Consider the following 27,663-nt stretch of genomic DNA (forward strand, 5'->3'; position numbering starts at 1 on the left):
TTTTGCTGGGTTTGCGATCCGAACATTTGAGACCCAGACATTTACATTTGATAATCTCCATAAAAGAAGACATCCTGGCGTTTCTGTCATAGCAATATTTGGGGTCGTGGTCATAGATAATTAGTAAATATATATAAAATATAAATTAATAAATAAAACGAATCTAATTAAATTGAGTTCAGTTTATAAGTTTCTTAAAAATATTGTTTTTATGGCAACTTAGAACAGTAAGATGTTCTTGGTTGCCATTAAAACAACAATGCATTAAATAATGTGTTTGTGACATTTACCCATTCCATCTTCTGCAGCCGGAGAAAGGTATAGTGTGGCAGATGCTTGTATATTTGCATTATAAATATTTGAGGTTGTGTGACTTAGGATGAGAATTAAAGTTAATGCAAACACATGCTTTGGATACAAGAGGCGGGACACCGCACCCTGACTTGTTTGTCGTTTTTTGACTTTCAATTTTAGGTGTTCTATGCTTGATAAAACAGTGAATTGCTGTAGATATATTGCTATATACAGTGGGAAACAATAGACTGAGACTACGAGTGAAAATATAAAATGATCAGCATAACAATTTAAGTAAAAAGTTGGATTTCAGAATATTTTAATATTTGATTTGTATCTCACCTAAAAATTATCTAAATTAGAATATTCTAAAGAGCATCTTGTGCATAAGCAAGGAAATCCTACCATCTGTACAAAAGAGTTCACGTGATCAATGTCTCAAATGTGCATACATTTGTTTGGTGACCTCAAACAAGTTTTGCTTGAGAGAAACTTGAAAATGGAATCTCAATTATTTACCCAAAGCCACCACAATATTTTACATTTTTTATTTTTTTCTTAATATACCAAATTAATATTTTATCATCTGAATAATAAAATATTGAAAGGGAATCTTAAAATCTCCTTAAACTTACAAAGCTATAGATAAGTCATACAAATAAAACATTTAAACACATTTAAAACAAATAAATAAATAACTGAACCACTAGAAATGGAGATTCTTTTTTTTTATTGTGATTCATTCTTATATTCTCAATGCTTTTGTATTTACAACCATGAGCCAAGAATTCCTTGAGCCCTTGTTCTCTAGGTCTTTTTTTTTTTTTTTTAATAACTTTGAAGTAAACATTACAAAATATTTCAAGGTGACAGTGTTAGACATTTTACTTCATGTCAAGTGCATGTTTGTTAACATATTAACATATATGAAATTAGTGCATTAGTTTAGTGAGATGTGTTGAATGACGACATAATGGACAGGCCTGAAGCTGATCATCAACACATATACTGTACAGATGTTCAGACCCTCCCGTAGTGTAACTTCATATAATCTCTATATATATTATCCAGAGTATGTTTTGTATCCACAAATACTGTAACTCGACCACATCATTTGTACTCAACCACTCAAATTATACAACATATGTAGTTTCTTTCAGACTACATTTGCAGCTCTGGGTCAAAGTTGCCTGTAAAACTGATCTAGGACCAGGATGTTGTACAAAGGAAATGAATTAAATAAAAACTACTGGGTTTGGCCTTTACAAGAACTCCAAACATCAAATTCGGTCCATTGTCAGTTGTATTGAGCAACTTCCTGTAATAGTACAGGACAAATTGAGTGACTTTTCGCATTTAAAGTGGGGAGGGAGGGAAAGAGGTGGCATTCTGGTCTACGGATCTAATAAATCATGGTCCTGGAAGTTGGCGGTTGGCTCGGATGGTTGGCCTGAGTTTGGGTTGAGGCCGTGGTAAAGCTCCTCTACAGTCCTGTGGGTCTTGCACATGTCCTCTGGGTAACGCGCCTGGAGCTCTTCATTAGCGATGTAGTGTGTGTCAGAAAACTCAGAGAAGTAGCGGCCGACCTCGGGGTGAGCGATCTCCAGCGGGGCAGAGTGAGGCTCCAGATTCTCTGCAAATGAACAGAGAAAGTGAGGGTTTCTTAGATTTGATTTAGTTTTTTGGGCTCTACTATAGGTTTTCATGCTTGAATGTTCAAAGACACTTTCACATATTTTACAATGGCAGCTCCTCTCTTCCCAGTCTGTCAGTAATGCTCTGTTTAGCTCCTGTTTCTATAAAGACCCTTGATTGGTCGGCTGGACCAGTGTGTAGTTATTGGTCAACCGCTTGTCCACTTCGAGTGCGTTTCGGAAATGTAACGCCCCTTACCATAACCGCGAGTTTCAACCATGGACTGTAAAAAAAATATGGACGCAGTGTCCATGACGTCACCCGTAGGTTTCTGAAGAGCATTTCTGAAGTCCAAAGTGGGCGGAGCCGGCCGTCGCCATCTTGGCAGCGCGTCACTCTCGGATAACGGAAAATGGGCAAAGAGGCGGGATTAGCTGAGGTGACGTGACAGCTAACAGACAGCAGACAAACGGCTAGTAGTGACAGCAGCGGCAATCCACCTGTCACTCAAGTGGCCACGCCCTTAATTATGCAGAACTTTAAGGCTTAATATCATTTAAACTTACGAGTTTAAATAAAAAAATAAAAAAAATCACCGCCCAGTTGTCATAAAGGGCAACATTAGCAATATAGATCAAAACTACTTTTTATAAAAGGTTGTAAAAAAAAATTTCTGCTGTAAAGTTGGGCATATTACCATGGGGGGTTTATGGGATTGACTCTCTTTTGCAGCCAGTCTCTAGCGGGCAGTCGATGAATTGCAGTTTAAATCACTTCAGTGTTGGATTCAAGAGAGAGACCGGACGGGTGTAGCTTGGTTTCAACACACTACTAACGGTACTCAACCAGGCGTCGGCTCCTTTTTCGCATTTGCCTTGGGTGGGAATTATTCGAAATCCTTTTGTACCAGGTAGTTCTTGGAACTTAGTTATGGGAACTAACAACCAGGGTGGTTCCCTGAGAACTGAATCTTCACCTAAGGCCATTTATCTGGTTGCATTCGGACCGCCAGTAGGAACTCTGAAGCGACTTAAAGGGATACTCCACTTTTTTTGGAAATAGGCTCATTTTACAACTCCCCCAGAGTTAAACTGTTCAGTTTTACCGTTTTTGAATCCATTCAGCCGATCTCCGGTTCTGGCGGTACCACTTTTAGCATAGCTTAGCATACATCATTGGAGTGGACAAGACCATTAGCATTTCTAAAAAAAAAAATGACCAAAGAGTTTCTATATTTTTCCTATTTAAAACTTGACTCTTCTGTAGTTACATCGTGCACTAAGACCGACGGAAAATGTAAAGTTGCGATTTTCTAGGCTGATATGGCTAGGAACTATACTCTCATTCCTGCGTAATAATTAGGGATGGGCATTTTTCAAAAATATTGCATTCGAATATTCGGGCTCATAAAAATCGAATATTCGAATATTCATTTATTTAAATGACGTTTAATGAAAAAGATGTTATTTTTTAAGTTTTTTTTTTTTCACGTTTTTGTCACCATTTCTGAACAAGCTTACAATTAGGCAATATACACAACAAGCTTACAATATATGTTAAAGTTTTCTTTTAGTTGAAAACATTAAACAGTAGGCCTATGTGTAAACAAAAAATATAAAAAACAAAAGCATTAATAAAAGCATGCTTAAGCAGCGCGAACGGGAAAAAAAACGCCTAATAAAGCAGATTGTGCCAGATATCGTACAGAACGTACACACACACACACACGTCAGCATATGATTATCGTGTTTATATTGTTTCACGTTTTTATTGAGAAAAACAATATCCACATGCAGGGGCGCCGCCAGCAATTTATGCTCGAGGGAGAAAAGGCGCTTATCTGACAGACGCTTCAGAGACACAAAGATAACGGTGTTCTAAGTTTCTAACAGCACTTTGCGTTTTCTGTTCTTAAACCTGTCTCCCTCAACAAAACTTAAAGGAAGTATATGTCTCAAAATCATTTTGCTATAAGATAAGTTATCATTTCGGATCACGCGGGGTCCAGCTGCGCTTACCTGCAGTCGTGAATGCAGTGATGGACAGCTGTCTTTCTTCATTCGACTGTTTGGATTTCATGTGATTTCTCATTGTGTTGATGATATTATAACTCAGATTAATTAATTAATTAATTCGATCAAAAGTAATTCCATTTAGTAAGATCATTTTCAAGTAATTCCAAACTTCGCGAGGCAGATGACAACATTATGTGATCAAATACACACAACTTGTTAACACACTCCACAGCGCCACCCAGTGCATTTAATTATAACTGCGAGTTAGTGCTTGGGATTTATCATGGATTCACTGCATTTACGGCCAGCAAAGCAACGTAGTAAAATTCGAATAGTGTTTTATTTTTCGAATAATAATTACAGATCGAATATTCGAAAATTCGAATATTCGTGCACATCCCTAGTAATAATCAAGAAACTTTACTACCGTACCATGAGAGCAGCAGGCGTAATGATATGACGCAGCGCCTGAAAATAGGCCACCTTCCTTCAACACAACGGAACTATTTTCAGGCGCTGCGTCATATCATTACGCCTGCTGCACTCATGGTACGGCAGTGAAGTTTCTTGATTATTACGCAGGAATGAGAGTATAGTTCCTAGCCATATCAGCCTAGAAAATCGCAACTTTACATTTTCCGTCGGTCTTAGTGCACGATGTAACTACAGAAGAGTCAAGTTTTAAATAGGAAAAATATCGAAACTCTTTGGTCATTTTTTTTTGAGAAATGCTAATGGTCTTGTCCACTTCAGTGATGTATGCTAAGTTATGCTAAAAGTGGTACCGCCAGAACCGGAGATCGGCTGAATGGATTCAAAAACGGTAAAACTCAACAGTTTAACTCTGGGGGAGTTGTAAAATGAGCCTATTTCCAAAAAAAGTGGAGTATCCCTTTAAGCCGCGCATGTCATTGTGACTTTTATTTTGACGGCGCTGAGAATGCCAGAGCACACATTCTCCATGTTCATTAGTTTACGATCTGTCTAACCGTCAAGTCAAACACGTTATTAGATAGAACTGTTATACAAAGAAAGTAGACAGTATATGAAAAAATATTAGCTTTTGCCGTGTGGTTGATGTACAGTGTTTCTAGCTGAGCATAAATACACAATCATGTTTCTCTTGGTCCCCTCAAAGTTGCGTTGGATTTTCTCCTTAGCGTAAAGGTTAAGAGGCCCATCTATTTTTTATTTTTCTGTTTTCCATGTTCGTAGAGTTAGTTCATGGAGTAAACATAAAGGCTATAATCTGTGTGTACATGGCTTTTAAAAAATGATGGGTGCTGGTCTTTCGCGTGCGTTCGGCCAGTCAGTGTACACTTGTGTCACTGGTAGTTCCTATAGTGCTGGTTTTGACCCTACTCTGAAATAGGAGCTTAATTAGTTCCTCCAAAAGGAGTTCCTAAAACTAAAATCGTTCCTAATTCCTAAACTGCGAACATGCCAAAAAGCAGGTATTATATTATATAATATATATTAACCCCTGACCCATTTGCCCCCAAAGAAATGATTCCCTGCTGCTAATGAAATTAAGAGCAATTAGGATAAAGACCCAGTTTTCAGATACCAGTCTCCGAAACTATATGCACAACCTATAAAATTAAAAATAATAATTAAAAAAAGAATCAAATAATTTCCATTGCTAAAATGATCCCACTGATCTTGGCTCGCGGAAAGTCTCACCTTGCGCAGCGTATCTACAGGTCCCGTCCTGCACTAGGACGTTGTAAAATGGCTGATCAGCCCCCTTAGACAGTTGATGGACCCTCATGGTGTTAATCCACTCCTGACTCATGGTGCATTTAGGGTCCCATCCATAGATAACGCAGTTGTAGCCTGACCTGTGAGGACATGGGACAGTTTGAGAACATTCTTAACCAAATATTCCTATTGTAAATTAGCCTCTTTTCACATTGTGTTATTTGGCATCATACAAACACACAAGTACCACCTTGAGCACTGACGGCAGCTGCTCTTTTTACTCCTGTCCTTTGCTTTTACTAGCTAAACTTGTGTGTTTCTACTAGCTAAACTTGTGTGTTTCTACTAGCTAAACTTGTGCGTTTGTGTTTCATTTGCATTGGAAGAGATTCACTTTTTACTGGAAAAGTAAGTTTTCCATTCATATTGAAAAAGTAATTATTTGTGGAAGCATTCACTTCAATTTTACTGACCACAAGCTTTTGAATGTAAAATATAAATGTAAAATTTAAATAAATAATAATAATAAAAATAAAATCGGAAAAGTAGGACCAACTAAGGATTTTTTATTTTTTTTATTTGAAAGAAGTCTCTTGTGCTCACCAAGCCTGCATTTATTTGATTAAAAATACATTAAAAACAGTAATATTGCGAAATATTAAAATATTTAAAAATGTAATTATTCTTGTGACAGGAAAGCTGAATTTTCAGCATCATTACTCCAGTCTTCAGTGTAACATGATCCTTCAGAAATCATTCTAATTTGCTGATTTGGTGTGCAAGAAATATTTATTTTTATCATCAGGTTTTTTTTTGTTTTTTTTTGCTGCTGCTTATTATTTTTGTAGAGACCGTGATACACTATCACTATCACTATGGGTTAAGTAAGATAAAAAAACAAAAAAAAAAAAAAAATTTATTCATAAAGGACACATTAAAAATATATAAAAAGTGACAGTAAAGATATTTATGATATTAATAGATATTAGACGTAACAAATAGATATTAATGGAACAAATTATTTATATTTGAAATAAATTCTGTTCAATGAACTTTCTATGAAAAAATTTGATCATGGTTTCCACAAAAATATTAAGCAGCAAAAACTGTTTTCAACATTGATAATATTAAAAACCATTATTAATAATCGAGTACCAATATCAATTGATGATAACTGAGCACCAAATCAGCATATTAGAATGATTATTGAAGGATCATGTGACACCGGAGTAATGATATAGAAAATACAGATTTGCATCACAGGAATAAATTACATTTTAAAATATATTCAAATAGAAAACAGTTGAATTTTAATAATATTTCACAATGTTACTGTTTTTACCGTATATTTTACATTCATCAGTAAAAATAAGCAACTTCATTCAAAGAAATTCTTATATATTTCAAACTTTTGACTGGTAGTGCACAGGGAATATTTCACCCGGAACAGAGAAAAGAGGCAAAAGGACTTTTTGCAATGTACTTTGCAGTATTATAGTATAGCCATGTTGGTTAGTTAGTTTTCAAGATAGAAGTTTATGTTGCTGTTCTAAAAGTTTCAGGCTCCATGTAGTTCATAAGTTTGCAGCTCACACAGACAGGAACCCACCTCTTATGTTTCATGACGAGGCCTACAGAGTACTGTACGTCCCTGTGCTCCGGCGCGCTGCGTCTCTTCACCTCCGGCTCTTCTGGATGTCTCTTATGCTGGATGTGCTCGAGCGTATGCTGCACCAGATACCCGACCGCTCCGTGCTGGGACGGGTCCAGAGCCTGAATGTGCTGCAGAATATCCAACACCTGAGACAAAGACAATCACATCAAACAAACCTGCTTATTAGAAAACACGCTGCTTACACTTTGCTTCCATTCAAATATTAATACAGACAATGATGAAATTCAATTATTACCCTTAATCATAAAAAGATGATGAGTACTTTGTGGTTTAATCGCAATATTAAACAAATTCCCAATGCAAGTGCAACATATACATTCCCTTTTAAGTTATGTGTTAGGTGTGAAAAAGATCTATTAGAAATGTAAAAGTGATGCTTAATATTCCCCATGCTCAATATTCACTGTCCTTTTTTATTTTGTGCAAATAGCCAATCTTTTTGGCAGATTGCACGGATAATATACCCTTAGTAAAATAGCATATTACTTTTGTTTACACACTTTGTGAATAACATGTCATTATTTGCACTTAGTGTAACCAGGGGTGCTATTTAGTGCTATTTATACATGGTGCAAACAGTATCCACCTTCAAAATAGCAATTACCCTCTTGAAAGGGATAGTCTACCCAATTACTCACACTCATGTAATTCCAAAACCATATACTTTCCTTCATCTTTGAAACACAAATGAAGATATTTTTAATGAAATCTCAAGAGATTTCTGTCTCTATATAAAGTCTATTCACACTTGACCCTTGAACTGTCAGAGTTTTGGGTGTATACAGTTTCAATGGAGGGACAGACATCTCTCAGATTTCATTAAACCTCTGATGGCAGTCAAAAATTACAGATTTTGTCAATAAAATGAATACTATATTTTAGATCTATAATGTTTTCTATTTCATATTTTGTATTTTTAGGGTATTTTATGGTACTATATTATATTTATAAAGTAGTTATAATCCATTCATTCACTTTTTTAACATAGACCTGAAAATAAAATTTCCAAATTAATTGTAGTAAATCTTAAATGTTTTGGAGCACAGATTTAAGTTTGGTCTCTTTTAAAGATGACACTAGGCAGATTATTGCAGAAAAGCTTTAAAAAAGTGAGTTATAGTTATAAAAGGATTTTACGTTTATTGTTATGAAAAATGCACAAAGATAATTCATAAATCTAGACAAGTTGTGTTCCGAACTTGAGGTTAATATCTCAAAAAATGAGCTTTCAGTAAATTTTGTTTGGGCGCAGTACTAAAAGTTCCCACTAATTAAAATTCGTTTCCCATTCATTTCCAAAGTGGTCGTTTTTGCCCGCAAGGAGCACAAGTGTGACAATTTTTTTCAGGACCATTTAACCTTTTCAAATCATGTCCAATCATTGTTGCGTGTTCACATAGCAAGTGCCAAAACCTTCACTAAGTTTCATAACATTACGATGAAGTAAAAAAACAAAACAATATTTTTCGGTCAAGAATGACCAAAGAGCACCAATGTCTTCATTTGTGTTCTGAAGACGAGCGAAAGTCGAATGGGTCTGGAACGACATGAGGGTGAGTAATTAATTCATTTTTGGGTGAACTAACCCTTTATCACTTAGTGTAAAGAGTAGGGCTGGGTATCGTAACAAAATGTTCGGTACCGATACCGATACCGATACCTTGACTTCGATACCGGTTCCTGGACGATACTTTTTTCGATACCAATTTTATGTAACCAGGTTTAACAATATAACATTACCTAATTTTTTTTTCAGTTTGTTGACTTTTTTACACTCATATTTTGAGTATGTAAAAAAGCACCAATGCTAAAGTTTTCTATGTTTCCTAATCATTTAACAACATGTATTCTTTACTTCAATGAGCTCATTGTTTCTGCTTTAACTTAATGCATTAATTAACGATGAAACTGAATGAAAATTAATTGAAATGCATTACACTGTCACCTCTGATAACAGATCACTCTAAATTGTAATTTAGACATGCATTTTCTGTAAAGCTGCTTTGAAACGATATGTATTGTGAAAAATGCTATACAAATAAATGTGAATTAAATTAAATATAGGCTACTGGGGGGCGGGATATATACCTGCACGTGAAGCTTGCTGCAAAGCACAGGCAAAAGTAGCCTAATGATTATGGATGTGGAAACAATAGCAAGGAGATATTTTAATTGTTTAATAATGAACAAGTGTTTACTAATGGTGTGTTCACACCGAACGCGAATTTAATTATTTGTGCGAGTAGATTACATACATAGTCAATGCAAAGACGCGAATAGACGCATCATTCGCGCCGGGCGTTGCGAATGACGCGAATTGGGCGACGCGTTTGACGCGAACGTCTTCCGTGCAAGTTGAAAAATTTGAACTCGAGCTAAAGATTCAAGCGTCGAACTAGACGCGATAGACGCGTATTTGACGCTCTATTCGCGTTCGATGTGAACACCATTACTCTCAAGTGTATTTTGTGCGCTTCAGTGCCTAGATTTACCGTGTTCCCGGTCTTGGCAGCAATGATCTTGTCGAAAATATTGCATAGCGTGCATCTGGCATCGAGTCTGGCACATGACATAGGTACACTTTGGATCATTTCCACATATTTTCTATCTATCTGGGTTGGGACGCACGCTACACACACACACACACACACTGCAGCCTCACGTGCGACGAGCCGCGTCTCTGGGCAGCCGCGTAAACTAGTGTTTTTCCGCCACAGCCAATCATGCTGCATGCTTATTGTTTCACTGACGTTGACGAGATTAACCACTTAGGTACCGAAATGTGGTACCGAAAAACAAGACATGTTTCGATACTCGGTAGTATCGAGGCAATTCGGTCGGTACCTAAAAAGTACCGAACTCGGTACCCAGCCCTAGTAAAGAGCCACCACCTTTATATTTAAAGGGCATTTTAGTACAGTGAACTCATTGTCATGTTCAAGAAACCAATTTGAAATGATTCGAGCTTTGTGACATGGTGCATTATCCTGCTGGAAGTAGCCATCAGAGTATGGGTACATGGTTGCCATAAAGGGATGGACATGGTCAGAAACAATGCTCAGGTAGGCCGTGGCATTTAAAGGATGCCCAATTGGCACTAAGGGGCCTAAAGTGTGCCAAGAAAACATCCCCCACACCATAACACCACCACCACCAGCCTGCACAGTGGTAACAAGGCATGATGGATCCATATTCTCATTCTGTTTACGCCAAATTCTGACTCTACCATCTGAATGTCTCAACAGAAATCGAGACTCATCAGACCAGGCAACATTTTTCCAGTCTTCAACTGTCCAATTTTGGTGAGCTCTTGCAAATTGTAGCCTCTTTTTCCTATTTGCAGTGGAGATGAGTGGTACCCGGTGGGGTCTTCTGCTGTTGTAGCCCATCCGCCTCAAGGTTGTGCGTGTTGTGGCTTCACAAATGCTTTGCTGCATAAGATAAGGCATTTTCGTCCACAGGACTCCCGCATACTGGATGTTTTTCCCTTTTCAATCCATTCTTTGTAAACCCTAGAAATGGTTGTGCGTGAAAATCCCAGTAACTGAGCAGATTGTGAAATACTCAGACCGGCCCGTCTGGCACCAACAACCATGCCACGCTCAAAATTGCTTAAATCACCTTTCTTTCCCATTCTGACATTCAGTTTGGAGTTCAGGAGATTGTCTTGACCAGGACCACACCCCTAAATGCATTGAAGCAACTGCCATGTGATTGGTTGATTAGATAATTGCATTAATGAGAAATTGAACAGGAGTTCCTAATTATCCTTTAGGTGAGTGTATATTAAGCATAGGTTTTCTACTGTGAATTGTGTGGATTGTTACTGACATTCAAGTCTGATCTGTGAGACTGAACTCACTTTCTCAGGCCAGATGCCCAGATGGAAGTAGAGGCGGGCCTGCAGCAGAAGATACTGCACGTTATCAGGGTTAATCGTGAGATAGAGATCCAGAGAGTCCCGCAGGAGCTGATATGATTTCTCATTCCCTTCCCTAGACAAAAAGCAAAAGCAAGCACATTTTGTAACAAACATGGGTCTCACTAATTCACAAGTTTAGCTGACAGCCAAGAAAACTAATTTCATTTACACAAAACAGTCTAAACTGCAGAATCCCCTGACTGGTTTACTAATGAGTACACATGCAGCATGAAATAGGTTTTATATTCTGACAATAAGAATATAAAAGAACAGTTTATGAAGCATAAAATCACAAGTACAGTAATGGAAGCATGAGGGCACGTTTACACAACAACGAAGTACTAAAAACAGTGTTTCTGTCGTGTTTTTCGTGTACGGACAAAAACATTGTCAAAACGATCTCCATTCACACCAATCTGAAAAAAAACGACTAAAAACACTGTATTCTGCTGACAGGCCAGTAGTTGGCGATATCATTTTGTAAACAAACGCTACGTGCCTATAGACTGAACACGTAATACGCATGCGCATGACATTACCGTTTGCACAAATTCGCGTTTTTTGTAGTTTACCGAGACAATAACAGTATCGTTTTCAAAAAATGTTAAACCCGCTTTCAAAAGTTTGCATCTTCAGGCCCCCAAAACGATGTTCTCAGGTAAATGAACGACCAAAACGCATAAAAACTTTTCCGTTTTTAGTTGTAAACGGTGTGGTGTAAACGGCCCCTGAGTCTCACCCTCTCTTGCCAATGTTAAGCAGGTTTCCCACCATCCTCAGCAGCAGCTCGCTGGTGCTTATAGCGCTGTAGTAATCTGCTGTCACCTGGTGTCGGATCAGATACTCACACTCTTTAGCAGCCAGCTGCTTTCCATTTCCAAACGCGTCAATGTATACATAGTCGTAGATGTCGCCATTCCTGCAAAACACATCAGTCAACTTACGTTGTCGTTTAACTTTTAATACAAGCACAACTCAATTGTTTTAAGCATATTTGTTTGCTACTGTATGTGATTTCATTTTGACAGATTGCAATAGCTGGAAAGTGAAAAACACGCACCTGCTTTGATTTTGGCACCAGCGGAGCAGGAAATGGTTGGGGAAATTGACAGGCTCCAGAGGAACTCCTAACTTCCTGGCCAGAGTCATGTAGAGCACAGAGAGGCTGATGGGAATGCCTGTATGACGGACCAGCACCTGACCACAAAGGGGCCAACACTGTGAGAAATAAACTACACTTCTGTCTACACTTACACATACAATACAATGCTTTAATGTTAATACGATGTGTTTACGTTCAGCACAATTAGATGGAAGGTAACATTATGTTCCTTTAGTGTTTTGTTCGATTACAGGTGTTTATTTTACTTTGGAAGTGTTTTTTTTCTTCTTTTGCTGTGGATGAGAGTTTATCACCCCAACATACTGTCCTGTTCAAAAGTTTGGGGTCAGTAGATTAAAAAAGAAAAGAAAAAAGAGAATACTTTCATTTAGCAAGGATGCATTCGATTAATCACACGACTTTTATAAAGTAGTTTTAATACTATTTCAAATAAACACTGTTCTTTTGATATTTATATTCATCAAACAATCCTGATATTTGTAATCATTTTAAATACATGTAAAATTAAATAACATATTAAAATACACTCACCTAAAGGATTATTAGGAACACCTGTTCAATTTCTCAATAATGCAATTATCTAATCAACCAATCACATGGCAGGTGCTTCAATGCATTTAGGGGTGTGGTCCTGGTCAAGACAATCTCCTGAACTCCAAACTGAATGTCAGAATGGGAAAGAAAGGTGATTTAAGCAATTTTGAGCGTGGCATGGTTGTTGGTGCCAGACGGGCCGGTCTGAGTATTTCACAATCTGCACAGTTACTGGGATTTTCACGCACAACCATTTCTAGGGTTTACAAAGAATGGTGTGAAAAGGGAAAAACATCCAGTATGCGGCAGTCCTGTGGGCGAAAATGCCTTGTTGATGCTAGAGGTCAGAGGAGAATGGGCCGACTGATTCAAGCTGATAGAAGAGCAACTTTGACTGAAATAACCACTCGTTACAACCGAGGTATGCAGCAAAGCATTTGTGAAGCCACAACACGCACAACCTTGAGGCGGATGGGCTACAACAGCAGAAGACCCCACCAGGTACCTCTCATCTCCACTACAAATAGGAAAAAAAGGCTACGATTTGCAAGAGCTCACCAAAATTGGACAGTTGAAGACTGGAAAAATGGTGCCTGGTCTGATGAGTCTCGATTTCTGTTGAGACATTCAGATGGTAGAGTCAGAATTTGGCGTAAACAGAATGAGAACATGGATCCATCATGCCTTGTTACCACTGTGCAGGCTGGTGGTGGTGGTGTAATGGTGTGGGGGATGTTTTCTTGGCACACTTTAGGCCCCTTAGTGCCAATTGGGCATCGTTTAAATGCCATGGCCTACCTGAGCATTGTTTCTGACCATGTCCATCCCTTTATGGCCACCATGTACCCATCCTCTGATGGCTACTTCCAGCAGGATAATGCACCATGTCACAAAGCTCGAATCATTTCAAATTGGTTTCTTGAACATGACAATGAGTTCACTGTACTAAAATGGCCCCCACAGTCACCAGATCTCAACCCAATAGAGCATCTTTGGGATGTGGTGGAACGGGAGCTTCGTGCCCTGGATGTGCATCCCACAAATCTCCATCAACTGCAAGATGCTATCCTATCAATATGGGCCAACATTTCTAAAGAATGCTTTCAGCACCTTGTTGAATCAATGCCATGTAGAATTAAGGCAGTTCTGAAGGCGAAAGGGGGTCAAACACAGTATTAGTATGGTGTTCCTAATAATCCTTTAGGTGAGTGTATATTGTAAAAAATATTGTATTGACACTGTATTTTTGATCAAATAAACTCAGCCTTGGTGAGCAGAAGAGACTTCTTTCAAACACATAAAAAAATCGTACCCACTGCAAACTTGTAAACCGTATCTTAGTTTAAATACAATAACATATCGGCACAAAGATGTTGTCAGGATAATGACGTAATTAATTGGCAACAGTACCTGCTCTGTTGCATCACTCAAATTCTGTTCTGCTATATTGTCTGGAGATAATAAGTACAGGTTTTTTAATTTGTTAGCAGAATTATGATAATTTTTACAAAATAAACCTCAGAGTGGACAAAAATTTTGCTGATAAACAAACACCTCCTAGAACTATAACAACTCATAAAATGCTTGCACCCTTTTGTATTCTTTGAATAAATTATATATACTTTATATCATTTATATATATATATATATACATATATATATTATAAATGAAATAAAGTCAAGTAATGTTCCTCATTTGAAAAAAAAAACTGATATTACTATGTAAATTTACATGTTACTCAAAGTTATTTGTTTATGTAATGCACATTGTATACGTGCATATGTGTATGGCTGTAAAGTGTTTTGGAAATGAGTATGATATCCATGTGACTCCAGTACCTGATGTATGTATGAGTTCAGCGGATTGTAGTAGTCCCGCTCATTGCCCTTGTACTGTAGCTGGTCATATAGAACAGCGTTCAGAGCGCATATGACTTGCCTTTGAAACTCCAAGTCTTCCAGAACGAAGCATTCACCTGGAAAAACAGTGTCTAGTGAAGACAGATATAGGACGCTACAGCTTTAAGAACAACAATGCTGTCGTGGTTTCCCAGTGCAGTCCAAAGTAAATTAAAAAAATGTTAAAAATTAAGCTAAGAGACAAACAAGACATTTATGTCATCGACATCGAGCTGAGAGCTTTTATCGGACGACAGGGAGAACATAAGTCTGGCTACACGGGTCTGACTAATAGACCTCATGAGAACAGTAAATTGAATTTTCCGGATCTCTCTTTGTGGACTGACCTTGACTGGCTCGTAGAATTGGGTGTGTGGCGTTTTTTACTCGCAGATGCTTCTTCACCTTGTCAGTGATTTCTTCTATCTGTGCAGAAATGCTCTCAAGGGTAAAATCAGTCAGAGGGTTGCAATACTGGTCGACCAAAACAGCACCTGGAATTAAACAGACGGACATGTGTTGTTGACTTAAACTATAATTCCATGTTCAACCTCAATCATCCATAATAATGAAGTGAGTAAACTTTGGTGAGATAGGGTCATCCTAAATTACATTGTGAATAATATGCTGTGCATGACTTTGGTAAGCCTGTATACGAGTCTACTATGTGGCTGCACATTTAATTTGATTTGAGCTATGATTATTATATATGATAACCTTTATAGTATGACAGATATTATTCGATTAACCTGGCCTTTATGTGGCCTCGTCCCTGGTATTATAAAGCATAGTAGCATTTTCAGATATTACCTTTCCAGCAGTGTGTAATATACCTGTTTGTGAATGTAAAAGGTCTGCAAAGTTTCATAGATCAAAGTGTACAATAAAAGGAGTTATTCTCTCGCAAAAGAAAGAACCGATTCTGAATTGCCTGAAACGAGTTGTCAGCATTTCCAGTTTTACTTCCTTCCTGCACAAACCTATGTAGGTTTGTAGCAAATTTGCATAATGCCAGCCTATGTTCTTCATTGGCTATTCAAGACCAACGTCATTTTGACCCGCCCTCAAAGATGTAGCTGAGGACGGGAAGAATTTGGTTTGTGTTGTCGACATGTCGAGAAGACGTTGTTTTCTGCGCTGCCAAAGCAAATACACTTTGCACACACTTCCAAAATATGAGTATGAGGTTTGAATTGATACAGTAAAACTGACGCCATCATTACTGTTGGTATCAGTGTGTGTATCAAGTGCTGAGGAAGCCCCCGGAGCTGAACTTCAGATATGGTAATGGCTGTTTGGTTTCCGACACGTACTGTAAACGGTAGACCAATAACAACAGACAAGGCCATCTGACCAATCAGAGCAGAGTAGCTCACGGAAAGGAGGGGCTTAGAGAGACTGATTCCTTTACTGAATCATTACAGACACTGTGAGAAAAGAGGTGATGTTGCAATGTATATTATGTGAAAATAAAAGTATTGTTTTGACCTTGGATGCATGTAAACCTATTGTAGGAGACCTCCAAACAAAATTAAGAACCTTTAAAATAGCCAAATAGGGGCAATTTGTTTTCCATTAATAAGAAATAAAACATTGCTTTTTGTTAGTCTTTTGTGAGCTTACCTTCCAGGGCTGATTGCTGTTCTGGTAGTCGCTCAAAGAAAACCTTCAAATTCCTCAAAATGTTCTGCTGCCGGAGGAAGTACAGGATTTTCTTTGCATAGTACTTAAGTGTCAAACTTTTCCTGAAGCCATCATAGGAAAGGAGGACATTCATAAATTCAGTTAAACCATTTAGTGCTCAGAAAAAAATACATATCGTAAGCGTGAGCTCATCTCTAACCTTTTCTCGGAGTTCAAAATACCAAGCAGCTCATCCTCACAGAAGTGTTCTGGGGCACCAAGAGACTCGATTTCTGCAAAGCTGTCTCCAAGAACCTGACCAACGCAAGGCTGAGTTACAGAAATAATAGATTAAATACAACTTACCTTACGGAAAGGAGTAAGTTGTACAATACCTGTACAAAGCAGTGCGTAATTGTCATGCCATAAATATGATGATATTTTCAGCACATTGTGACAGTCTCTTGTAGAGTCACTTACAACTTCTGTGAAGAACCTCTTGGAAATAGACTCTACTGTTCTTCTTATCTGTTGACCAACCATGTCCCGGCTCTTGAATTCCTTTAGCCAATCGTATGACTCATTATGCCGATAAAATCTCTGCAGCCTGGGCCACCTAAAACATTAATGATACATCAGTAATGTTTGACATGTATATATAAATGTGGCTAGGATAATGTTGTGTGTCATATTATAAAGTATATTTGTTTATATATCACCTAGATTAAGAGGATGCAATTTAATTTCATGCAAAATGTAACAAAAAAGCTCTAAACTGTAATTTGCATGTATCTGCCAAAGCATAACTAACTATAGTATACACTAAAACACAATAGTGACTATAACATTAATAAACTTAAAACCATAGTTCTATTTAAAGAAGGTTTTTTTTTCATGTAGGCCTATATGTTAATTTATTATAAGCAGAATTTCATGCATTTTTGTGTTTAACGTTGTAAACAATTATAAGTGCATTTCGTTCTTTCAACGTATAGGAGGTGAGTCCGTAATAGTTAAATATTACATGTTATGCATCTCTCTGCATGTGCACACTGGACCGAATTTGGTGCATCAGCAGAATGAGAACACGACCTGACAGCTCTCAAGTCACGCATTCAATACACATCTTAAACCACCTATCAGGGATCAAACACATTTCTTATGGTTTAAAAAATCTCGAGGTTGATGGAGGTATAAAGCTTTAGAAATGTGTTTAATTTATGCCACCTGAGTTTGTACTGATGCGCCCAGACCTTTCCTCTGCCATGGCACACGTCATGCAGCCTCTTGCACGTGCAGGAAACGTTGCTAATGTCGATATGGTTTAGAACGGGAAAGCACAATATATGCTCTAATAATTCGGCGGGTAAATCGGTTAACTGCTTAGCGAAACTCTCTGAAATATCCGTATTTGTCCCTAAAACTCGATCTCCCGTGTATGGCGTCGCCATCTTTTCTGTTTACTCCGATGACCTCATCGAAGCCCCGCCCAGTTGTCAACGAAAGCACGCCCCTTTCTGGTGCAAAGGGCTGAACTTTGAGAATATCGTGAAATAAGCCGAATATACCCATTTATATTTGAATGAAACACGTAAATTTAACATTTATTATAAATATTAATTTATAATATATTATAGTGTATACAATTTAGAATTGTATATATTGTAAAATAAAAATACAATTCAGGCATACATTAGTAAAGGACATCATATTTAAAGTAGTTAACCAATCTATTTTATTTTATTTTAGTTTTATTTTATTTATTTTCCGTTCATTTGAATTTAACATTTAAAATAAAAACTGAACATAGATTTCGCATTTAATCTGGAAATGTAGATACTTTGTAGCGTATATTATATTTACATTCCTAATTTGATTTAAATTATTAATACTAATGACCTATTTATAAATAACAATTCAAAGTAATAAATGTATAAATTAGTAAACAATTTTAAGGTGATTAACAATCGTTTTATGTTAAGAATTTACTCTAAATGTACTGATGTACAATATTCTTAGCATTTTTACAGCATGTCCAAAATAATATCTTAGTTTTACTTTTTGGAAATAAATGACTGGAAGTGCTTTAATTTTATAATAATTAGGGTATTGTGCGATGTATTATCTCCTGACAAAAAAGGGGGCTTTTAACTAGCTCAATGACGCGCACTTTTGCGCATGTCTTTCCTCCTCGTGCACGCGCAGGCGAAGTTTCAGCTGCAGTTTTGGCCCGAAAGAGTCAAACCAGGAGCGGTGTTTGTGTGTCAGGTGTTAAAACATACTTGAATCACACACACACCGCAGGAATTGAGCTGTGTTTCCGGCTCGACAGGTGAGTTATTAACCGGTTAACGAGCTGTCTGTCCAATTCCATCAAAAACACTCATAACAAAACAAAACAATGAGGCATGAAACCGTAGATTAGCATAAACAAGCGTTTATAAGTACGTCAAATGTTGTGAAGTATTGTAAATGTTAGTATTTTGCTACACGAATGTATAGTTAAGTGTTATATAATAGGTTAATGTTTGTTCTCAGTTATCTGTCATCTTATATCACGCTTATAGCCTAGTAGTTTAAAATTAGCTTCTTTTGTCTGTTGTTATTGCACATGCAGTATATTACTAGCAAATAAGTTATTCATCAGTAAACTTATGCTATTTTCTTTTCCTTTTATCTTCTTCTTACAGGCTTAATGGCGCTTTAGAGGAAGTAAAAGGGATAGTATGTGCCCAGCTGCTAGTTAACAGTTAATGCAGGTGGTTTGTCAACATCATGCCTTTAGACATGCACTTTAATCACATGTATTGTTACATTTGCCAGTAATGCTAGGTTGAAGCTTTTAACAAGAGGTCAACACTTAATGTTTCATCACAAGCTATGCTTCAGATATAGTTAGTCAACAGGTTTATGTTGTTCCTAAAGAGGTGGAAAGTTAGGCAGCTATTATGGCAAGTGTCCTTGCATCAAAAATGGGACTCAATTCCCTCTGGAGGAAACAAGCCAAAAACTTCAACGTCACAATTGTTACAATGGATGCTGACTTGGAGTTTAGCTGCGAGGTAAGTGGCTTGGAGCATTTTGCATGAATGTGATGTTTGTATAAATGCATTGTTTTTATGTGGTGGTGAAGCTCCCTGAATTATGACAGAATTAAGTTTAAGCTGTCTATGTAGGAGTGCATATCGCATTCATGCTATATTATGGTTGTAAACCTATTGTAGCGTACCACCATACCTGTACTGTCAGTGATCAATGCTTCTTATCAGCAACCAGAGGGCTTGTAAGCATAGCTTAGGGAAGGCACCAGGCTTTGGACATTTTAACGTCCCGGCTCACTGTTGTGCCCTTGAGCAAGTCACTCAACCTGACCTGTTTCTCCAGCGGAGCTGCATCAAGACATTCCTGTCTGCTGTTGCAGCTTTTTGTTTGAATGGAGAAACGGTTCAGTGGACTTAAGGAATAGCTCTTCCCAAAACGGAAATTCTGTCATTTACTCCCCTCGTGTCATTCCAGTGTATTTTATTTTTTATTTTTTTGTGAATACACGAGAATGTACAAGCTAGAGCTTGCATACCTCAAACGTGGGATGATGATTTATATCACCAAGCCAATGAAAAAGCACCATAAAAGTAAATCACCTTTTGAAAATAACTTGAGGCTTCAAGTAAACATTGTATCAAGATTGTGTCATTGAATCATTCAAGAGATTCGTTCAAAAACGCTGATTCATCCTAGGCTGCGTTCAACTCCACTTTTAAACATACACTCTGATCTTATAAGTGAAGTGCAGCTCTAGCATAAACCTATAAAATTCATACCTTTAATGCAAGTTAAAAACAAGTCAGGTTTTATGTCATTTATGTGAAACGCAATTAGTTCTTGTCAAAACTGCAAATGAACAATTTTGCTGTAAATGAGATATGAGTACTTTGAGGTGAAGATGATCCATGTACAACAACTTTAAATTTGTTTGTTTTTCTTCACACAAAGCTATCAGAAGGCTAGAAATATAGTGCACACGTTATATAGACCATTTTTAGTGTCCTTTTTGGAGCTTGGCTGCATAACACACCATTCAATTTTCTTGTGTGGAAAACAGAAGCTTGAACATTCTGCCTAACATCTCCTTTTGTGTTTGTGAAGATAATATTTCTTTAAAAATTATCTCAAACTTTTAAAAAAGGATTACTGCGATACATGAAGCAAGCAGCATCATGTATCGCAGTAATCCTCATTCCCGCATATAAAGGTGTTTTCTACAAACTGTGGATCCAGTGGGAGTTCTGCAGGCATATAGAGGGTTTCTCTGTGGAGCTGCACTTCATTTGCACATAGCATGCACTGAGTTTCTTGCAGGAAGATGCCCTATTTTTACACACAACATCACAAGAGAGTGTTTTTGAATTAAGGGAAAACAGATGGTGGTAAGAGAACTGCGTGACAGACGGGTACCATGAGTGAATGTCCCATGAGGCACGACGGTCCCACTCTACAAGGCCCTGTGCCTGTGTTTGCCTGTCTCTCACTCTTTTTTGATCTTTCACACTCATTAACAGTATTTCCCTTGGTGGCAGTGAGGTTCTGAGGGATCATGGTGCTGTTGTCATATACCGATAAGGGGGCATATATGTAGCCTTCTACAAAGTGGCTTTAGACACAAAACTAAATGTATAGGCTAGTTAGAATTAAGGGAGCAAGATGTAGCAGCTCTGGTTGAGATATTCTTCATTAGACACATTTTTTTTTGTTATATTGATAGATGAATATTACAGGTTCAAGCTTATGCTATCGATTACCACAAACAGTAACAGTATTTTAACTTAATTATTTTGAACAAAAATTGTATTTGAGTAAAATTGTCTAAATCCTTTTAGCAGTTGCAATACTGTTCTATGCCCTTTTAACATTGGTATTTGTTACAGATGTCATTCATGTGAGTGGAATTTGCTCCGTGTAAACAATTTTATAGTATTGTTTGGTGGTTTTGTGACAGCTTTGACTAAATCATGACGTTAAATATTGGATCAAAAACTTAAAACATTTAAAAAAACATTTAAAAAGTTAAAACATTTAGCTCCATAGACTTCCATTATAAGTGCAATAATTACTGAACATGTGTTTTTATAAACTAAGGGGTGAATTTAAATTCTTTTCTGTGGTAAACATCAGCATTTAGAGCAAATTCAGAGCTTAAGTAGTAATATTTAACCCAGAATATTTATTAAGACTACAAAATTAAGATTCGTTTTTGGTGCATCTTTGGATTTCATAAACAACACCACTTGGTGGCAGCATGGATTTAGAAAACAAAATCCATTTCTCTTATAGTCTTTCGCTTTTTCTCTCTCCTCACAGACATTGAGATTTTATTGCGTATCATTCATAGCTGATAATAGCTCAGCACTGAAGTCATCTACAGGGTTTGCTAAACCACAATTTTTAGAACCTTTGTGTATAGTAATGGATATTATTTCATTCACAGTGACAGAAAAAGGTCCCCAAACAGTTATGAATAACATAGCCAAAATCCTTAAACTAGAGGGAAAACCATAAAGTCAGTTTTACTTTATTTTTTAGCTCTTAAATATTTACTTAGCATGCTATTAAAGTGAAAATGAAGTGTGAGAATGCACAACAGATTCCATACAGATTGTCACCTGAAAAAAGGCGTTTCAAATATTTTCATGGGTTTCAGTTTAAGCATTGTCATGCAACTTATTAGAAGTACAGAATGCCTGCTACATATTTTCTATTCGGAATACAAAACATTTCATCTGTATTTGTATTTGTGCTCTAGGCTAATATTTATTTTAATCCATCTCTGTGTGATACCGGACTGGTATTACGTGTGCTGATGTCATCTAATCTTGTGCCGTATAACAAGATAGACAGTCTTGGGTGTAGTTCAGTCAATAAAATCTGATTTGAGGTAATAGCATGGGGCTCAATATTGGATATAGACAGAATTTGACTTTGAGGTTACTGCTTTTGTTCTTTCTTGTGCTGTTACGCTGTACTTTTTTCACCCTAAATAGCCACATAACTTCTCTGCTGAATATTTAGGGCCGTGAGCGAACCCCTCATTTCTCTGTGAAAGTTTACACCAGCTGACGGTCATCCTTGAAGGCAGCCCGTCAGCTTCCTAGAGGAGAAGCATCAGCATATTTAATTGCTTGGACTCTGGGGGGCAGCATATTGTCATATGTTCTCATACATAAACATTAGGCAAGATGAAACCGCATCTTGAAAAGCACCTGTCCCTGTTATGCTAATACAGTTTGCAGTGTTGATGATGTCTGCAAGACTGTGGAGGTTGTCAGTACTTATAACAGCAAGTTTCTGTCCTCTGTCATAACTTTAATCATTCAAGGTGGCAAGTGTATTGTTCACAAGACACTAACATCTAGCTCAGCTGCATCCTACTAATGACAAGGCTAATCGAGCACAGATGCTTACACAAGAGAATTATTCTCACAAGATGAGGTTTTGAATTGTTATTCTGCTAATATACTCCTGCAGATTGCATTCTGATATCCAAAGTTATTAAATGGACAGCTATTTCCAATGTCAGTTTCTTTTCTCAGTCCAATCCATCTAACCAATAAAATGAATGATAAACATGCAGCCTTGTGCAGGTACTTTTGGTAGTAATAATGAATGTTTTGATGTTCCTTCATTGATTCTGTGCAAGTACACTGTATGCACAAAACAATTCGTCATTTTACTGAAAAATAAACAACCGATATGCATCTTCAGTTATTCACCTATTGAATATGGTCTTTTTTTTCCCCCTGGCCACCTGACAGTAGTCCTGATAAAAGATGAACTGATATGTCCGAAAACGAGTGAATGGTCTTACTGACAGCAGAGACTTTGTAATGATGCCCAGACTCATTTCTCTTCCTTGTGTCCACATGGTTTGTGGAAATTAGGTTATTCGGGGAATGCCATTGTTCATTATACTGGAGCTGTTCAGATTTGTGGTCAGTCTGAATTCCATTAGTCTGTTGCAATCCTTAAGAGAGTTAAAGTTTTTTGAAATGTTAAATTTGGGATTAAATTGTGTTCAATGTCTGTATATGTCCCAGCTCAACTTCTTGTTTCAACAGAACAAGAATTATGACACCAGAATGGGTCTTTAAATTAGTTTTAAATTCAGCCTGTAGTTTAACATGCACTTCTTACTAACCCTTTTTTGTCATTTTGTTTGGGCAGCTGAAGTGGAAAGGAAAGGATCTGTTTGAACTTGTGTGCCGGACACTGGGACTCAGGGAGACATGGTTTTTTGGTCTGCGGTATGACGTCAAAGACACTGTGGCATGGCTGAAAATGGACAAGAAGGTAAAACACTCCTGTTGAACTTTCCTTCACTTTCCAAATAGCGGCAGTCGGATAAATGCTATTCTTTTGTTATCATAGATCATGATATTCTGATTTACTTAATTTAGGCTTTTAAAAGTATTTTTGACTGTTCTGAGTAATGATATACACTACAGTTCAAAAGTTTGGGGCCAGTAAGATCATAAAGACTTTTACATTGTTACAACATTTCTATTTCAAATAAATGCTGTTCTTTTCAACTTTCTGTTCATCAAAGAAACTTGAAGAGGAAACAACGCATATCACAAGTTCCGCATTAATATTGAGCAGTACAACTGTTTTCAACATTGACAATAATAAGAAATGTTTCTTGAGCAGCAAATCAGCATATTAGAACGATTTCTGAAGAATCATGTGACGGAAGACTGGAGAAATTATGCTTTGCCATCACAGGAATACATTACATATTCAATTATATAAAATAGGAAACCGTTATTTGAAATTGTAATACAATTTCACAGTATTATTATTATTTTTTATTTTGTTTTTACAGTATTTTTGATCAAATAAATGCCTTGGTGAGCATAAGACACAATAAAAAAATCTTAACGACCCCAAACTTTTGAACTAGTGTACATTAAAACAAACTTTCATGAAAACCAACCCAACACAAAACAAGTACTATGGCATTATAATGGCACAGTGAGGATTTTAGATGGTATATGATAATACTAAAGGCTTGTACCATGGTCTTTTCGCTGTACTTCAAAGAATACTATAGTACTACTTTGGCACATGTCCAAAAAGGACATGACATTATCATTTGAATCATGATGTCCAAACTCATGTTACTATTGGCAGTGTATATAAAGTATGCAATGCGCAGCAGAATATTGGTCATGACTTATCTTTGTTATAGGTTTTGGATCATGATATGCCCAAAGAGGAGCCTATAGTGTTTCATTTCCTGGCCAAGTTTTACCCAGAGAACGCTGAGGAAGAGCTGCTGCAAGATATGACGCAACACCTCTTCTTCCTGCAGGTGAGTCATTGGCTCAGATGGGTTTAGCTGGAATACAGATCAAATTAATTGGATTTTTTTGGCATGTTGCCACTTTTATTGATAGGAGGATAGAGAGAGGACAGCATATAATAGAAAAAGAGGTGACGAAACTCTCATGTGTGCTAACTGCTAGGTCATGGCTTCAGCAAATTTCATTGAATTAAAGAGTTAGTTTACTCAAAAATTAAAGTTCTGTCGTTAATTACTCACCGTCAAAGTGGTAGTTGCGTAGCTGTCAATGGAGGGACAGAAATCTCTCAGATTTCATCAAAAAATATCTTCATTTGTGTTTCGAAGATGAACGAAAGTCTTTGGACACATGAGGGAGAGTAATTAATGACAGAATTTTAATTTTTGGGTGAACTATCCCTTTAACATTCATTCTTAATTGCATACAACAGAGCAGTTTCTTTATAGCCAAAATCTATAACTATGAAGATAACTATAACTATATTAGCGTTCAAATCAGTGGACAATATTGTTCTGTCATTCTAAGCGCGCTGCAGTTTTGTTGTCTGTTCTGTTAATTTAGCCTGGTAATACCAGACTCTGCTACTTCACTTTGCTTCGTAGACAGAGTCTGGAATGGCATAATAGAGAAGTGTTTTCTCTCTCGCTAGGGGGCGCTTGTCTGAAGTTTAAAATCATTGGTTACCCGTAAGCCAATCAGATACGTTTATATATGACGTATGTTATGGGCCGACACAGCCGCATCGAACCACAGACATCATGCATCGAACTCAAATCTATGATCGAACTTCCACTGTAAACCTGCTGTAAACACTTGATGATGCGAGCGAAATACCGTAGTGAACATGGCTGTAAACGACTTTTGCAGATTATGCAAAGTTAATCTACGCATCCACGGTACAATCAGGGCCTCTAAACTGATATTTGACAGTAGAGAGAAACAAAAAAATATTTGCAGCCAACTGTCAAAGTTAGGATTAGTTCTGTTAAACACAGCTCTTTGTTCATCTCGAGTCTGTCGGAAATGCTGCAACTTAATTGCAAGATTACAGCATGTCATGGCAATATTTAAGACCTGGAAAAGAAAGGAGACACTGACCTGTCAAAAGGCTCCCCAGTTTCTCGCTGACGATCGGTAATAGTTGATAAATTAAACTTTTGCCAAAGGGAGTAGGGCCACAACATCACCTCCATTCAAAATGTTTAATACACACTCTTCTTGTTCGGGCTTCAGTTTGCTAATGCTGGGAATATTCTCCACAACTGAGCGAATTGCATCCGCGTCTCCATATCCGCGGTCGTTTTCGATTTCCCTGACCTAATCTTAAACTCGGCGCTTAGCGACTACGTCACGGCTTTCAGCCCGCCCTCTGTTCGTTGATTGGCCGGCTGTTTTCAGGCCGGAGGAAAACGGATAGATAGGCCGCTGTCTCAGTCTGAGTACAGAAGCGAAATGAAATTGAGCGGAAGTACGAAGTCTGACGTAGTCGGGCTACTGTTAAATGCCCAAGCTCTTTAAATCATGTTTTTATTGAAAAAAAAAAAAAAAAATCGCTCTGAAAGCGATTCCAACAATATTGTTTCTCTGGGCTGTTATCTTTATAGTTTTTTGGTGTGGACTCTGCTATTCTTTTATAACTATATCTTTATCATTATCGTTATAGTTATCGATCTTGGTGTGAACGGGCCATAACTCCGAACCCCGGGTACCTTCATGCTCCAAGCGCAAGAGCAGAAAATTGATTTATTGTTAATTTGATTTCTGCATAGTGTTGTGCATAAGTAATCTAGTTGGACTGCAAGTATTGTCTGTACACAACAGCAGGTAATGACGTGTCATTGACCCGCACTCAAAAGCCATTTCATTTCAATAGGCTTGGCAGCAGAAATGAGCTCCTGTATTCGGTTTCTCGTGCAGTTCTCTGTAAGAGAGGCTTGTGGGCTGCTGTCTGCGGGTTCAGTGCGCTCTTTCATTGTTTGGTGTGATTGTGTTCAGTCATGTGGAATCGGTGTGCTCCACATCAGGGCCCCTGTCTCTGATTCTATAAGCCCAGGGGAACACCTCCCACCGTAATACGGCTTCCTGCCAAGGTTCCTTCTCAGCGATCAGAAAACATTAAGCAATAACTTTTCGATAATGAGCACATTATCAATCATTTTTATTGAGCAGGTTGGTTGCTCAGCATGGGAGGTAAATAAGCACCTGTTTTGCATGCACTTGTGATCGAATGTTAAGTTGTGGCAATTTGCCCTTCAATTTACAGTGCTTGTATCAATCCAGTGGATTTAATGCATAGCAAAGGGCACAAGGAGAAGATATGAACATTCTGAGAAAACTTAAGTAGCTTATCTTCACACGTAATGGGAGGTTGAGCTGCACCGCTTCAGGATGGCAATGCACTCTGAAAACCAATGTAATGAATTCTCAAAAGATGCTAATGAATTCTGGGAAGAGATTGGAGAACGGTGAGTCTGTTCTCTTTTAGCCTCTGCTCATATGTAGGCTGGGATAGAGCCGCGTGTTTGGATGTGCAGATCCTGTTTAAAAGCGCTCGCCTGGATGGGCTCTTATCAGGAACGGCCACCCTTCCCAGACTGCGCTCTTAAAGTGCTGTCACATTTGTAAAGCAGATTTAAAAGACGACCATAATAGCCAGAACCTTTTTGACCAGTCACTGACACGTTGCATGCTCCTTTTGTGACTGTTTTCAGACTGAATGATAGTCAGATAAAAAAGAGCATGCATAATTTTTTTTTTTTTTGAAGCAAGCCTTAATAGTTTACCTGAAAAATGAATATTCTGTCGTTATTTACTGTACTCATGTCGTTTCACACCCATATTACTTTCTTGCTTCTGTGGAACACAAAAGAAGAATTTTTAAAGAA

At 37.6% G+C, this 27,663-nt stretch overlaps 2 protein-coding genes across 4 annotated transcripts in view; one reads left to right on the forward strand and one right to left on the reverse strand.

Moving 5' to 3' along the window:
* Window positions 1–1,004: 1,004 nt before the first annotated feature.
* fbxo21 (F-box protein 21) lies at window positions 1,005–17,906 on the reverse strand. 3 transcript variants are annotated; one of them, XM_056254762.1, is made up of 12 exons: window positions 17,649–17,906; window positions 16,902–17,037; window positions 16,642–16,736; window positions 16,422–16,543; window positions 15,146–15,292; window positions 14,739–14,875; window positions 12,303–12,439; window positions 11,982–12,161; window positions 11,183–11,315; window positions 7,255–7,445; window positions 5,628–5,785; window positions 1,005–1,927 (listed from the first exon to the last, which is right to left on the reverse strand). In XM_056254762.1, exons 1-12 carry the CDS (start codon window positions 17,870–17,872, stop codon window positions 1,689–1,691), a joined length of 1,899 nt encoding a protein of 632 aa, XP_056110737.1. In that variant the 5' UTR covers window positions 17,873–17,906; the 3' UTR covers window positions 1,005–1,688. The 3 variants fall into 3 exon arrangements, with proteins under 3 accessions (XP_056110737.1, XP_056110736.1, XP_056110738.1); XM_056254761.1 differs by having other exon boundaries at window positions 16,642–16,751; XM_056254763.1 differs by having other exon boundaries at window positions 16,642–16,751; window positions 17,675–17,842.
* Window positions 17,907–18,635: 729 nt separating this feature from the next.
* Window positions 18,636–27,663, forward strand: part of nf2a (NF2, moesin-ezrin-radixin like (MERLIN) tumor suppressor a) — a 36,599-nt gene continuing 27,571 nt past the window's right edge. The window contains 5 exon segments of the mRNA XM_056254765.1: window positions 18,636–18,753; window positions 19,112–19,180; window positions 19,347–19,483; window positions 23,640–23,765; window positions 24,664–24,786. Of these exon segments, the coding sequence (XP_056110740.1) occupies window positions 19,370–19,483; window positions 23,640–23,765; window positions 24,664–24,786 (363 nt within the window). The 5' untranslated portion in view covers window positions 18,636–18,753; window positions 19,112–19,180; window positions 19,347–19,369.

The sequence above is a fragment of the Rhinichthys klamathensis genome, unplaced genomic scaffold, assembly GCF_029890125.1.
Source record: "Rhinichthys klamathensis goyatoka isolate OS25496 unplaced genomic scaffold, OSU_Roscu_1.1 h1tg000114l_1, whole genome shotgun sequence".
NCBI classification, from domain to species: Eukaryota; Metazoa; Chordata; class Actinopteri; order Cypriniformes; family Leuciscidae; genus Rhinichthys; species Rhinichthys klamathensis.